A 16,838-nucleotide genomic window follows, 5' to 3' on the forward strand; every position below is an offset into this window, starting at 1 on the left:
AAGTTTTTTCGAAGATGATAAAGTTTTCTTCGAGAGTGATTTTTTGGAAAGATAGGCCCAGGAAACAGTCCGCGGAAGCGATCCACCAGTAGAACCTGTTATGGTGAGTTCACTAAATTCTGATGGTTTTAATGAAGTATAGAGGAGTTACAGAAAGGGGAACTTTCTCGAGATGGAACATAGAAGTCCGAAAGCGTCCTCCGAGAAATATATTTGAAAGAAGGACAGCGAGATAATGCTAACAGAAGAAAACTGTACCGTCCTGTAGAAATAAAGTGATGAGAAGCGGCTCCTACAGAATGATCCGGCACAGCAAAGAAGGATACGACACCAGGATGATCGTCAAAGCGGAAAGTGTCCCTGGCAAAGTTTAGAATTCCAGATGAACGTTCCCAAACCAATGGAGGACCCGATGCAGAGCAGAAAGTCACAGGCCACACGTTGTATTAGCGGTAAGATCCAAATCCCCAGAAGTAAGTGGTTAAACAACGAATTTACCTCTATGTAATTGCAAAGGACTGCAGGGAAGATAGATAAATATTAAGGGAGATTTAGGGAAGCATACAGTTAAGAGTTAAATTAAGGTATAGATAAGTAAGGAAATATCATAGAAATAGTTTAATGAAGGATGGTTTACAGTTATGATTTATTTACTGATTAATCAATGGAGTAAAAGTAATAATTTTGGACGGGTTAGCCTATAGAGCAGGTACAGTAGTGTGTTATTTATATAATGTTACTGAAGTAGAGAAATTAGTCGCTATATGCTGGAGTTTACCTGAGGGAATGAAGAAATAAATAATCCCATGTATATTTCATTAACATGTAACTTTAAAGTGCTGGGGAGAGAATAGAATAGAATAGAATAGAATAGAATAGAATAGTTTGTAGAGTGGACTTAATTCCAGAAGAAGAATTGTATCAACCATGAAGAAGAATGTAGGATTGTGCTAGATAGGTATGAAAAAGGAAGATATAAATAAATAAATAAATAATAAATGTCAATTGTAATTAAGAAAGAGTTAAATTAAACTGATTGTACGAGATGTTAGTGGGCCTATAGTAAGAAGAAGATGATGGATGGGAGAGCCTAATGACCAGGAACGTGATCCATGCCCTGTACCTATACATGAAGTGAATAATGTGTAATGATTTGTCTTATCTTTTATTTGTAAGTATGTATAATAAACTGATTGTATTTCACTTAATGAAAATGGAGTTTGGTCATTTCTGAACACACAGCAAAACCCAAAGGAGGAGTGCACTAATATAGAAACTCCCTCAGAACCGGAATTCTTCTGTGAGATAACCAGTCAGATGCAAAGTGGGGAATATAAATAACAAATAATAACAAAATAAAAAGTAATATAAAAATATATATAAGATAGAAACGCCACCCCCACAATTGGCGACCCAGCCAGGGATAAATAGAGATAGATTGTTTCATCATTAAAACGCCACCCCCACAATATGATGTTGTTGTTCTTAGAATAACGAAACAGGCGCCCCTAATAAAACATCTGATATTTTGCAAATGAAGTGTACATGTTATAAAGTCCCAGTGCTGATAATTGAACTAAGGACTGGCCCATTAAAGGATTTATGAGGGCCAATCCTTGTTTCCATATTTAAATAAGCAATTGGCCATTTTAATGTTAAAGAAATTACTGCCCGTAATTAAAGTACCATTTAACATACCATAAATCCTTTAATTAAATTTTTAAAATATTTTAATTAAATTTTGTTCTAAATAAATATGTTGACTACAGCAATTCGTGTTCTCTTTATTTCAGATCCCAAAATGTACATTCAGGAATTTAATATTAGTAGAACCCCATCTTTATGGCAAGGGAAATTAAAAAGGGCCGCTGCTTCACCACGTTATTCTGATTATTGGGCCTATGTCGGCCGTGTTCCACCATCATTTGACAATAGTTCAGCAAGAAATGTGACAACTCAGTTCGGACAAACTGTCTATCTTCACTGCATTGTAAATAACCTAGGCGACAAAACTGTAAGTAGTGTCATCAACTATTTATTATTCATTCATTAACTGTTAATTTTATTAACGCATTCAATGAATTAAATGCTATATTAGTATTATATTGGTATGACAAAAATCTAAAGAATTTGATATTACATACACTCCACCTTTTGCTCAAATGCGTAATCCATGCCAAGGGCCTTGGCATGGATTACACTGGTGTCTGAGGGAGTCTACCTCCAAATTTGATTATTCTTCCATTAGAATATTTGTCGGATTCTATATTGTGGACAGTAGAGAACTGCTGAGCGGAATTACCCTTTCCATCATACCCTAGACATTCTCAACTGCAGTCAGAACTGGAGCATTAAGCGGCCAGGGCAGATGCTGTAAACCTTGGAAATGTTCCTCGAACCATTTAGATACAATTTTTAAACGATGGATAGTTGCTTTGTCGTCTACCACCAGGGGTTGCTTTGTCGTAAACGGCACCAGGGGTTTCCCCATTTCCGCGTTGTATTCTTTGTGAGTGACACAGAACTCTGTGGAGGCCAGAGATTTAAAAAGTGTGTGGGGAGTAGTCTGTTGTGTAGCGTTATGTTCTGTTGTTTCTCTGACCATTTAGCCGTTGGTCCCCTATTGGGACCCACCGTTGCCCACACTTTACCACGAGGAGGCAGGTCAGGCACCCAGTAGATTATTTAAGTACTCTGGCAGCAAAGCCACAGAATGTCTTCGTCGGTCTCATGTCCAAGTAGTGTCAAATCCGATAGGAAGGTCAAGCTGCCCATCCCGCTCTGGGGGTGGGATATATGTTAGTTGGCAGTGGTTAACCCACCAGGAGAAGGGGTGGGAGAGACACACATTTACTTCATTCATAATCTGCATTCTCACTCTACTTGCATTCTATTTTTATATTTTTTTCTTTTTTTTTCTTTTCTTTCTAGTTTCATATATATATATATTTTTTTTTTTTCACTCACACTCATTCATCTTTTTCTCACACACAAGGAGAGATGCAATGATGTGTAATGTAAATTTAAATACTAATTAAAACTAGGGTTTGTATGTATTTAACTGTAACATTTATGATTTGTGTTCTTTTTCTCACACACTACACTTTCATTTATTTTTCTGGCTTTCATTTCATTTATTCAACTCTTGCTTTCTGCACTGCCCTCTCTGGGCACCTCAACTTACTGTTATTCTTCAGTTGTGGTGCAGGCCTTGCCGCAAGTTTTGTGCAGGCCAGGAGAGAATGCAGTGATAGTCTTTGTGTTGTTAGTAAATTTTTGTTAGTATATACAGGGTGATTCGCTACCAGTGCGACAAACTTGCAGGAGGTGTAGGGGGTACAAAGACGAATTGGAATCACATAGCATTGCAGGGTCCGGAATGCCTTCGTCATGCGGTAGAGGACGTTGAACGGGAGGTCGCGTGAACAGCGATCCCGCTGGAAGTCAGCATTTGCGAACCATTTCTGTTGAAGAAACCAAGTAGCAAAAGTCCTCCGGAGTGGATAATCCGCAGGCTCCAATGATTGGACGTGTTGCAGATGGTATGAACTCATTTGGTTTGTTGACAATATCATCCATACAATGGATTGGGAAATACCCAATCGTTGGCCTATCGCTCGAGTACTCGTACTCGGATTGCCTTCTGCAAGACGTAGGAGATTCTCCTCATTGTCTGGCGTCCTCGTTGTTCGCTCTCGATTCATGGTACCTCTCGCGAAACAACCAGTCTCACGTAACCTTCTGTGCACACGTGCGAAAATCGTATGATGAGGAGCACGCCTGTGCGGGAAACGTTCCTGGTACAAGCGCAGAGCGGCGCGCCCGTTACAGTCCGCAGCTCCATACGCGAGGTGCATGTCGGCCAGTTCAACGTTTGAATACTCGTCCATCCTACTGCCTCGGGAACCGGTTCGCAAATGCTGACTTCCAGCGGGATCGCTGTTCACGAGACCTCCCCTTCAACGTCCTCTACCGCATGACGAAGGCATTTCAGGCCCTGCAATGCTATGTGATTCCGATTCGTCTTTGTTCCCCCTACACCTCCTGCAAGTTTGTCGCACTGGTAGTGAATCACCCTGTGTAAAGTAATGTAAGTTATTTTTAACTTTGTATTCTTTCGGCCAATTACATTTGCTCTTCAACTCATTCCCATTCACTCTTCAACTCATTCCCATTCACTCTCACCACCTCCAGCCCTTTGATGGGTATGAGACAATCTGGATGCAAGGCTTTATGCGGTTCATGCCACACTTTCACCCTACCATTGTGCAAAAAATGTAACCCGAGATTCGTCAGACCATTTAAACTTTTACACTGTTCACAGTCCATTTTTGGTATTGGCTCACTCTCCAAGTTTTGTATAGTAACGATTACCAAATCCCAGATTCGTCAACTGAAGCCACATGGTTCTGTTGGAAAGGGATCTTTTCTTGCCTAAATAGAATTTTTCTGTCATTTGATGCACACTATACTTCTATTCTTAAGCACAATTTGCTTTAAATTCCTTTGATCTTTTTCTTGGAGTACCGACTTTTTGGCTCATTTCTTCCTTTTAGAGGCTGCATTTTCCTTTCATCTTCCACTCATTGTATACTTGTGAGAGTTGCTTTCGACACACCACGATTTTCTTTGTTTTCTCAGTTGTGGCTCCTGCTAAACTTGGTCCAACAATAACACCATTCTCAAAATCTGAAAGATCAGATGTCTTCTGCCCTTGTGGATAACGCAGATGGTAAAATCGCCGTCCTCCCCCACACCGGGTGAAAAAGAGCTGAGTTCGAAACTCGTCGATAGCGTAAGAAATTTTTATGGGCCTTTTTGCCAACGTGTCTGAGTTAATCGGTCTTAGGCGAGCATGTCATGGTTTTTTCTCCCGGAAACTCGTACTTTTCGTGTAGCAAACAGAAAATCAACCACAGAGCACACGAAATTTAGAGACAGTACATACAGAGCAATATGGCCTTAGTCCCTGATGCTTCTAAAACCCCCACTGCAACAACAGCCTATCTTCCCCATGACCAGATCAACTAAGAAACCCCAAGAAAGCGTACAATATTTATTCATACGAAGGAATCCATGATCAACTTGACAATCAATTTGATCATGTGACAATTTGCATTTGCATCTTGTACGTTTAATTATCTGTTGATGCCATTTGCAAAATGTTTCTATTTTTTTTTTTTTTTTAGTCAAACCGTTTACCTGTTGTTATCTTGGATAAAACTCTCTGCATACGCTGTCCATAATCATCTCTTATATCTTAAATTTACAGAACTGTGGCTGGACACATGGTTAAAGGGAAAAACATCCACCATCAATGCACAGTGCCTGATCGTGCAATGTCATTTCTATTTTTATATTTTGCAGAATTTATATTTCTGTCAACGACTTTCATTTTTCGATTTTTAATACTAAAAATTATAAAACGTTACAGATAAATCCACGATTCGTGTTATAAATTCATTAATATACAATTAAATATTTTTAATATATTAAATTAAATATTAAAATAATTTAAAGTAAAAAAGCCCACTAAGGCATTTGCCTAGTGCAGTCTTATAGTGATACCTATAAATAAATAAATTTTTATATCGCTAGATTAAAGCATGCGATTTTAATCAATCCTCAACAATTTTAATCATTATCTAGCAATGTTTTTTTATAGATAATTTATTTCTAAATGCGGCGCAATTTTTATAATAACGCGGAAGGAAAAAGGAAATATGTTACTGACACCGGAAGTTAATAATCTGAATACTGAATGTCTTAAAAAAAATGACTGGATTATCAAATGAAACGGAAATTAATACTCAGAAATGTCTGAATCTCCCAAAGAAATTTGAAGGAAATAGATTTCAATATTTTGCTTTAATGAATAATTTCTTTCATTATTGATTTTACTCTCTGTAATATTTGCAATTTCTAAATTTTCAAAATAAAAAAGAGACCATCTAAAGTATCTATCGACTAAGAAATAATTTATTAACTACACTTAAACGCAGTTTCCGGTAAAGGACACAAAAACATCTTAATTAATCCCCAGGGGTTAGTAAGTAAACTGTATTTTTTCTCAGCCTTAACAAAAAATAGAAGTCAGAGGTCCTTATTTAACATAAAAAAGGTTTTAAGTATTCCTGCCATGCACCAAAATGTTCTTGTTATCTTGACGTCACTCTTCCCCCTCACTTAGTTTTGCTTGAAATCGAAGAGAACAGCACATGCTGTTTTTCTTTAATAGATTTCTCATAAGATGATGAATGAAACCTATTATCTCTGTTGTCCTATCCTAACCAATTGAATTTTATATCCTGGAAGCTACCAGCGTAATCAAGTTTTGCTAAGAGTTCGGTCAACAACACCAGACCTTATTACGAAATAAGGAAATCACATGCACCGAAGCGAGAATTTGGAACCTCCAAATTCGTTAAGAAAATTCTAATGGTATTTTCTTGACCATCTATTGCCAACAGCTAACGTAGTAACTGCAATGCAGTAAACGGTCTAAATGAAACAAGATTTCACCACGCATCTCAAAAAGGGAAGGTCTAAAAGAAGCTGTGTGTACACTTCTCAGGATTTATTTTTCAGAAATTAAAAATATGATTGAGTCCTTATGAAGACGTATTATTAGTGCACACAAAATGTTTCTTAGATAATTAATATTTTTATTATTATTGTCTGCGTGGTTTTTTTTTTATAGTTTTGGTCGAATTTAATTAGTTTTTCTTTGTTTATCTTTTGTTAAGAATTAACTTTTTAGATATATTTCGTGAATAATAAAGTTTTCATCAGTGCTAGCTTAATTAGTATACAGAAAAATGAAAAATAACTGAAAGAAATTAATTTATGATTAGATTGCATTATTAATTTTTCTTAAAAATAGTCTACTGTATAAGCAACTATTCTGTGATCTAATTCACCAGGAATCTAAAAAAAATTATTTTTATTACGTCATAAACCTTTTTTCTTATTTTTTTTGTGCAATCCTTGCCATTTTAATTTTAAAAAATCGGAAATAAAAAAATATTTAATTTCGTAAACGAACATTTTAGCTCAAAAAAACTCATGATTGTATTTAGTTATTTTCCATTCATAGCTAAACATAAATGGTGCCTTTAATTCGAACTTATTTTGAATCAAAAATATTAAAATTTAAAACAAACATCTTATATTTCAATGATAAATATTAATTACATTTTAACTGTTTAGAACTATTTCCAAATTGAAGGAAAATTTGATTTTAATTTCATATTTTTTACTACGAAAGCTTCTTAACTCTGTAAGAAAACGACTTTTTTTTTCTGAAAGTTTTGGGGTATATAACTTTTTCACCGGAATTTGAGTATATCATTTTCCACTCATATAAGTGGCGTTTTTAATTCGAACTTATTTTGGAACAAAATTGTTAAGAATAAATAATTATTTAATTACGTTTTATCTGTTAAAAACTGTTTACAAATGGAAGAAAGTTTAAATTTATAAGGAGTTCTATAGCAATTTCCCATCCACAGTTTATATTTCGAGAGATTTTTGGAAATATATTCTGCATCACGTATAGCCAAAGTGTAATTCATCATTGAGCGTTGGCTGCAATATGCTAGCTTTATGGCAGTGACAGCAGTAAATGCAAACTTCAGAGGACATCATTATGCACATCTGTCTTGACCTAAGGAAACATAGTTGCTAATATAAATGCTGTTGAATGTGACAATGATTGATCACCATACTCTCCCTCCATAAGCGATGAATATGGCTATAAGCTTAGCCGAGTTGCCTCTGCAACAAATGTAGGGGAACATAAAATTCATTATTTTCCCTTCCTCGTTTTTCTGTTCATTTTCTTTAAGCAATTTCAATAATCTCATACAAAAAAAAAGCATTTAATATTTGCCTGCTCTGTTTTGATTATCGTTAGAATAATAGCTTCATTTTGTACATAGTTATGAGCAGATTAGGCTTGCTATGAAATTTATCAAAATTGTGGAGGAACTTCACAACGAGTTGCCTTGGTGTTGTACTACGTATTTAAAAAAAACAAAGAAAAAGCTCTGTTCCAAAGGAAGAAGTATATTGCTATATTGAGTTTTTTTATAATATATGAAACCATAATTTAGCTTTATTTATTTGTTGATTTACTTTTTAATTAAATATTTGCAGTCATTCAAAAATATTTACCTCACTGGTCCTGAAAGATAATTAAAAAATATGTTTTATCCTCTGATATTTCTGAACCAAACAAAATCTAATCTTCTCATTATTATTGTTCAAATAAGAAGACATAGACTTATTTTCGTGGATGCTTTCATTTTGTAAGTTAAATTTGACTTATTGCTAAAAGGGTTTACATTCATTCAATGACGTTAAGTTTAGGATACAGGTTGTTTAGGTTGTTTCCTATGGTTCGAAGTTCATGAGTAATTATTGATTGTTTATTAACACAACACTGTAATAAGTTTAACAAATCCAAATTGATTTCCACGAAATGAATCTATTGTTTTGAAGCAGGCTGTGTAAGAGACCTTAACGAAAATTTAAATATTCTAGCATTTTCTAATACACTATAGTCTTTCAGATGTGCTAGTAATATAAATAATTGTGACGATGCATTGATCATTTTCCCCTTTGGAAAAAATATGGATGTAATGTAGGGAAAAATAGGAAATAGGGAAAATAGGGATTAGGAAATAAGGAAAATAGGGATTAGGAAATAAGAAAAAAAATAGGAAATAAGGATTAGGAAATTGAGTTCTGGACCATCAGAAGTTAGTATACCTCTCATCGTCCGGAAAATTCCATAATGAAGAGTTACTTCCGTTTCACTTGCAGCTACTTTTTTTTCTGGACTGCCCTGTGTTTCTTTCAATTTAACTTCATCCTTTCTAAAGGATGTAAAAGTTTGGAGATTTCCTTTAAAAGTTTAACTGCTGACTGCATATAGAATGCCAAGTATCAATTTTAATGTAGATATACATACTTAATAATACTGCTAATAGTACAGCAACATCAACGTATTTAATGAAGCTATCAATATGAATATATCGATATATTTAATGAAACTATCGTTATCATGCTATTTTCATATAACAATCATATTTGCGTGGTCAGAAAGATTTGGATGATTTTTTTTCTTAATTCTAAATATTAAAAAAAAAATCAAAGGAATTTCGTAAGAGGAACTGCTCATAACGTGGCCACGTTACAGACATATTTTAAATTTAAAGTCAAAAAATTAAACCTAAAGATAGATTATGAAAATCAGGAGTCAGAATTTGTACATTGAACAGTGCAATATTTGGTATAGACGATTATTTACGTTTCCTTCTATCTTTGCATTCATACCCATTAAGCAATCGATGGGCACTGGGGGATACGCTTGACGCTTGACAAATCGCTTGTCAGAAAAATTTCTGTTTCTAAGTAAGACAGGAAAATAACATGCTTGTTCGTATGGCTTAGGCAATTCGCCCGTCCTTGCAGTCTTCCCGAATACCGGCTTCTTGTTTAATGCCTACTTGGCAAGAAGATTGATGTTGTTGCATTGCAGGGGCTAGAATATAAATAAATACTTGCGCATTCCTTTTGTTTGAATTCCTTCGCATATTTTGTGACGATTGTCTAGTTTCGAAGACAGATTAGCTTCGATGGTCTTAAAGCAGGGGCCGATTTGGAAGACGGAAAAGTAATGATAGGGCTTAACTTAATAATTGAAATTCCTGAAATAGCTCCAAGAACAATCTGAGTGTTTATGGGGCAAACTGAGACGATAGAAATAGTCATGTTTCAATGGGGATTTCTCTTGTTTTAAGAGACACGTACGCACACTGGAATCAATACTTAACGGGGTGAATTGTAAAGATGAACTGCACAAACACGCAAGAAATATAAAAATTCTGAGATCCAAATTCGATTTCTTAATAGGATGCCAATTTCTTGCAATAATGCAGGTTAAAACGGATTATCGCTTGTGAGTTATTGGGAGTAAAGTCCTAGGACTCTTGTCTTTTCCTATAAGATTTTATATATTTTTAAATTTCTTTAAACCAATACTAATCTAATAAAATAACGCAAATAATCGTATTAATTTTTAGGTATACTTTATTTTGACACACTGTGTATACGAGGTGTTATTCTAAAGTATCCACATAAAGGGAGATGTCGGCTTTTGGGGGATTTGTATTTTAGCCTTGGAAACAAAAAGAAAGCTAGATTTCTAGGTCCCATAATGTGGAGAGGTCTATGATAACTCTTGACCCATGTATAAAACTTAATTTATTAGATAATCCTTTGAAATTACATCTGATAATCGTGTTTCTCAATTCCTGGTTTAGAGAAAACTTTTGCCAGTCCGTGAAATTTATTACTGTGTGTCCTATCTACTGGCCTGTCTATACCCGGTGTCTTCACGTTCATTAAACCCACAAAATTCATTTACAGCGTTTCTACTAGAATTGCCACTACAGAAACTTAAGAAAGGAGGGTGATCAAAGCACAAACCAAAGGATTTTGTTTATAATGTAGCCATCTTTTAAGGTAGTAGAAGTGTTTATTATTTTTAACGAATAGAAAATACAGGTACAAGCATTTCTCAACAAATTACTAGCTAGAAAGCGGGTGTATGTTCAAGTGAGACAAGAAGATGACAACTGCACTCACTAGCCAAAAAATTAGCATATCGTACGTTTGATTATCTGTTAACGCCAATTGCAAAAGGCTTCTAATTTTTTTCCCAGCGAGTGTATTTAGATTCAGCGAAATGGACGATTATCTTCATAAACATGGTATTGCTTTAATCATAGTTGCGAAACTGCTTAAATCTTTAATTAGGTATGTATTAATTCTAAGGAGTAAGCTTATAAATATTGTATATGCAGCATCCCACTACAACAAAAGAGTATTAAGTTTACCTGCTGCATGATGAACCCTGAAATTAAAATAATTCCAAATAATACCTTTGAGAACAATAGTCTGTATGCCATTAATATGTTCGCTGTTAGCTGAGGTCATGTGATTGCTGAAAATGTTTAATTCGAAACGCGATGGTAGGATTAACCTAAAGCAGCGAGAGAATCCAATAACTGTTTTATACAATTAATGGTAAGTATTTCTTTACGTTCTGATGAGGTACACAGTTTTCCAAGAGGATTATTGATAATAATATGAAATGATTACCACAGTCCTAAGGGATTTTCAGATTTTTATTGCCTGTCCAATGTTTTTTATGACGTCACAAAAAAGTAGCTGATAGATTATTACCAAAATGCCTTTTTAAGTGATTGGTGGTAGGTGGAAGGATATTCTGGCAAACGTTCAATGGCCTTAGGAACCTGCGCCAAACACGATTTAATGGGTTTTTAATACAACTTTTTTTTTACTGGCATCGTAGCTTGCCACTTATCAGCCTTCGAGAATTATCGACTGAAATAAGATAGCTAACAGGACTCAAAGGAAAATGAGTAGAAAGCTTAGAGAATAAACACGCAGGGATATATATACTGATGACTCAGATAATCGTGGAATAATAGAAAAAAAAAGGTATCGTAGAAAAAAGACATTTGAAATGTGATATTTCTGCAGACAGAAATTTTAAGGTTATAGAACGTTAAAGGTTAAAACTAATTCACTAAGAATGCATCAATCTCGTATTGTAGACGATTCACAACGAGGCTCCCCAGTATTGCATTATGCACTTTAAATAAACAGCACGCCTCCAGTGAAATGAAACCTAGACGCAGGTTTCGATTTTATTTGAATCTGTCAATTGATGTAAATAACTGAAAAAGAGTTAAAAATATTCAATTTATATCTGTCGGTAATTGATAACCATTGCCTTTTTAATACGTTTTCAATACAGAAACATGACTACTTGTAGGGTTTAGTCAGTAACAAGAAATGCAAAATCTTATAATTGTATTATCTGAAGATGTAAAAAAAAAACGTATTGAGAAAAGGTTAAGAATGGGGAGAACTACAACCCTCGCTCTAATACTACATTCACTGGCCTTTTGCAAATGGCCTCAACAGATAATTAAACGTATGGTATGATTACAAGTCTCTTGGTAGCATATAAATACTGAACGCTTTCCTGGAGCTTCTTACTCGATCCCGTTCTGGAGTTGATCGGTGATCTTTCCAATTTTTAGAAAGGTGTTATTCTTGGAGCACGTATAGCAGGCGCCACAATTGAGAAAACAGAAAAATGCACTGGAGTGCCAAAAGCAACCATCTCAAAGTATATCATTATATACTTTGAGTTGGTTACTTTCACCGTTGGAATTTAAAATGAATTTTGCATCTCACAAAAGGTTCAGTGTGCCACAAATGGCTGTAAAATAATTTTAGGTAAAGAAAGGCTCATTTTCGACCAAAATTGGCACGGTGGGAGTTGAAGATTCTGGAACGTGGTGGTAGTTGTGTTCATTTTAAGAAAGCCACTTCATTCTGTGAAAAATCGAAAGATTCGATTGGAGTAGTGTCACAAACGCCAAGACTGCAAATGTGAAATAATGGAAAAAAGGTCATTTGATCTGTCGAGTCTCGATTTACACTTTTTGTTCCAATGGTAAAGTGAAAATGTGGCGTGAACCTCATGAAGCCGCGCACCCAGACTGGCTTGTGTCCACCATTCAAGCAGCAGGAGGTGGTATCATGGTATAGGATATGTTCCATTGGTACGGACTGGTTCTGCTAATACCGTTAAAGGTCATGTTACCTCCAATGAATATTCTTCTGTCGTATCAAACAAACTTCACCCTTCAGTGCTTCATTTTTCACTCGGATTGCGAGGAATTGTTTCAAGACGACAACGTAACTATCCACCGTGCAAAAATTGTACCTGAATGGTTCAATCCGACTAGATCCGACTTCAGTTGAGAATGTATGGGATATGTTGGATAGGGCAATTCGGCTTTGCAGTTCTCCACCGACCACAGTACAGCAACCGACAAATATCCTGATGGAAATGTAGTCAAATTTTGACCTAGACCCCCCAGATACCTAGAGGAATCTATGCCATAAGGTTTACAGGCTAAAATTCGGTGTCTAAAATAAAGGTGTCTAATTTTTTTGACTGGCGAGTGTAATTTTTTTTCATTGAGTAGCTCTTCAGTTTCTTCAAAATGAATGTTATTTTTATCAGTGTATTTTCAACTCATCTTAAAAATGTCCCATTTGTATGGCAGTACCCAAAAACGAATATAATGTTTGAAAAAATCCCGAAGTTAATTTATAGCATCCTGGCAGCACTTAATTGCATGTATACAACATAAGTTTATAGAATGCCCATCGTGGTGAGAAAAATGCAGCATTGTGCTTGTAATCCTTCAAATTCACCTGCCACGTTATGGGCGTTGTCACAGTTTTGTCATCGGCAAAGATTTGTATCGACATCACTCTGAGTGATGTCGATACTTTGGGTTCAATATACTCTAAACCATTTTCAGACAAAACTTTGAGAGCATGACTTTGAGTAAACATAAAAGTCAGAAAACCTTGCTTTAATGTAACACCGAATATTCTCTGTTCACATTCTAGTTCTGTTCAGTTCTAGTTAAGAATATTCTAGTTCAGTTCAGTTCTAGTTAAGAATATTCTAGTTCATTTCAGTTCTAGTTAAGAATATTCTAGTTCATTTCAGTTCTAGTTAAGAATATTCTAGTTCAGTTCAGTTCTAGTTCAGAATATTCTAGTTCAGTTCAGTTCTAGTTAAGAATATTCTAGTTCAGTTCAGTTCTAGTTAAGAATATTCTAGTTCAGTTCAGTTCTAGTTCAGAATATTCTAGTTCAGTTCAGTTCTAGTTAAAATATTCTAGTTCAGTTCAGTTCTAGTTAAGAATATTCTAGTTCAGTTCAGTTCTAGTTCAGAATATTCTAGTTCAGTCTAACATAGAAAATATTTGGGTATGTTTATTTCGATAACTGTTTTCTGCAAAACCTGTTTACCCATAAGGATCGTCGAATCACCCAAGAATGCCCTGTCCTTCAAATCCCAATATATTTCATTATTTTAACTAATTCTATTAGGTTTACTTCGCTCTAGAAGCAACCGTTGAGCTGATCTTCTAAACAGAGTTATACAATGTCTGAGATCTTCAATAAGTTCAGTTCCTTCAGTTTACGTGCGTACTTTTACACTGTCATTAATTCTGAGAAGCCAGTGTTGCACTTGCTTTCATACATGTAATTAAATAGAACATTCCACAGAATGCAAAGTTTCATCATCCGGGGGAGGGGAGTGTCTTGGAGACGTCCCATCTCTTTTAATCTACATTTTTCCATGTTCCTAACAAACATACATTTTCCTCACTATCAATTACGACAACAGAAAGACTTGTAGAAGAAGAACTTTCCGTGCAAGTAATTACAAACATGTTCATGACTCTGTCGTCTTATTCTATGATTTGACTCTGTCGGGGTTAACTACACGTGGCTTTATCTGGCGTGAAAGAATAAATTATTACCACTTGACTGAAAAATGCATGGATGAATACAATTAAGAGAAAATTTAACAAGATTCGTGATAAGTTATCTAAGTGAGATAGCATGGAACTAAGAGAACAAACCATTTGTCTTATATTTAAAACTCTCAAAGTTTCTTCTGATCAGAAATTACCAGCAAGAAATTTTCGAAGAATTATTTATTCATTTTCTTAATGGCATTATAATTGGTGAAAGGTGATTAAAATTGGTGATTAAATTGAAGTTTGGGAAAACCAAAGGTTATAAAGACCTATCTGGGTGTGTTACACTATCTCATCTTTCTTCAATGCGGGGGTGTTGATACAATGAAGAGGGAAAAAAAGTTAAAAATCAAAATCCCAGTATTCTTGCTAAATTTGGAAAATGCAAACATTTTCTTGAAGTTTAAAATGGTTTTAATTTTGTTCAAAATTTAAAATTGGAATGTATGAGCAGGGTTCATCAAACACGGTTGTCATGGCTACTAATAAATTTCCTTGGCGACTAGTACCTTATTTGAATTGTCAGTTCTTTGTTTTACAATCTCTTTGAGTTTATCTTACAGCGTTTTGTTCGCATGCACGAGAGTTGTAAGTCGAGTGTTTGTAACTCGAGGAGTGAAACGATAATTTACCATCTCTTGTAGGTTTTCTGTTTGCGTTTCTTCATTACGCTGATAATATTTAATATATTATTTATAATTACTCTAACGTATAAAAGCTAATCAGATAAAGAGGTTTTGAGCTTTTAATTTTTAGAGTTAAATTATAAAGGTACCATCCAGTATCATGGCATGAAGTTGATTGATATCGGCTATTTTGGGAAGCTGGTATCACATAAGTTTGTCGCTAAGATAAACACGTATTCAACTGTTGCATAATAGTTATTTCTTTTTATACTACCTGCTTGACCCAACTGGAAACAACTCCTGGCAATAGCTCACAGATATTTAACAAAATTTATTTGTTAATTTGCTCTCAGAGCCATATAACCTCAACAGGTCACCTCTGAGGTGGCTGGTCGGCAAGCTTTGTAGACCACATAATGGGAGTCTTTCCTGGTATGGTCGTCCTTTTGCCTATCTCATCATGCGAGTTGCTCTTATTTGGACCCTTTCAAGAAGCTCAATGTCTTTTCAGATGAGGTCTCCATACTTGAACACCATTCTTCCAAATGTGGTCTTGCAATTGCCTTACACAGTGGGATTATGACCTCCCAATCTCCAAAAGATAACGTTCAATAACTCATCAATAAGACACCATGGACTTTCCTCGCTGCCTGTTTACACTGTTCAGAAAACTTCATATCTGTCCATATTGTAATTCCCAGATCCCTTTGCTCCTCTACTGTTTTTAATTCATCCCCACCAAGTGTATAATTTATTTGTGGGTTGCTATTTCCCAAGTGTAAGACCTTGCATTTAGCAGCACTAAGACATAGCTACCACTTCTCTGACCAACTTTGAAGTCCATTCAAGTCATTCATTCTGAAAGAGCTCTGTTTGGCACTGATAATTAACGACTCTGCCAATCTTTACATCACTCCTTTTATCCCATCGTCAATGTCATTTTTGAAAATGGGAAACAACAGTGGTCCAAGAACCGATCCTTGAGGGGGCCGGCCCTGACGTTACACCAACTGAAGAATATCCATTAATCACAACCTTCTGCCTTTTTCCTTGCAGCCATCCAACAGTCCATTTTAGAATCTTGCCAGTAATCCCAACCTGTTCAAGCTTATACAGTAATCTCTCATGAAGGGCAGAGTCAAATGCGTTGCTAAAATCCAAATGAACTATGTCGAAATTGTTTCCTAAATCCAGCTCATGAGTAACTGTGTCTAAATAGCCTACCAAGTTAGTACAACATAACTTACCCTTAAAAAAGCCATGATATGTGACCTTCAGAATGCTATATCTATCTAAATGTCCCTGAATTGCTCTCTTAATAATTGCCTCTAAATTTTTTTCCTACCAAGATGGCGGACACAACTTCGTATCAGCCAAAAGAAATGTGTAAAAAGAGTGAAGTTAGTAACTGCAGACCGGTTAGTTTGACTTCAGTGGTAGGAAAAAATAAGGTGTTTATTTTTTTTAATCGTATTACATATGTACTTATCGCACGTTGAATCATAAAAAAAATAACTTGTGTTTGGTATTTAATTAAATTGTGCAGTATGATTACTGCGACTCGTTACTTTCAATACCAACATTTTAAATTTCACTCAGAAATTATAAATTTAACTCCTAAAAACAAAATCGATTTCAAAAATAAATTAAAAGTTTTCAAATATTCAAAAACATATTTTAATGCATTTAATTTCAGAATTATTCACGTGCCTGCTAATGAAATCGTTTTCTCCCATTTCCTGTATTCTTCCTTTTT

At 35.2% G+C, this 16,838-nt stretch overlaps 1 protein-coding gene across 1 annotated transcript in view; it reads left to right on the forward strand.

Annotated features, from left to right (window-relative positions):
• The window catches only part of LOC150085236 (protein amalgam-like), a 163,500-nt gene that overhangs the window by 98,143 nt on the left and 48,519 nt on the right, over positions 1-16,838 (forward strand). The window contains exon 2 of the mRNA XM_090373106.1: positions 1,794-2,014. Coding sequence (XP_090229232.1) covers positions 1,794-2,014 — 221 coding nt within the window. The remainder of the gene's footprint in view (positions 1-1,793; positions 2,015-16,838) is intronic.

Source organism: Mastigoproctus giganteus, chromosome 5 (genome assembly GCF_048544385.1).
Source record: "Mastigoproctus giganteus isolate SK-2022 chromosome 5, ASM4854438v1, whole genome shotgun sequence".
Lineage (NCBI taxonomy): Eukaryota > Metazoa > Arthropoda > Arachnida > Uropygi > Thelyphonidae > Mastigoproctus > Mastigoproctus giganteus.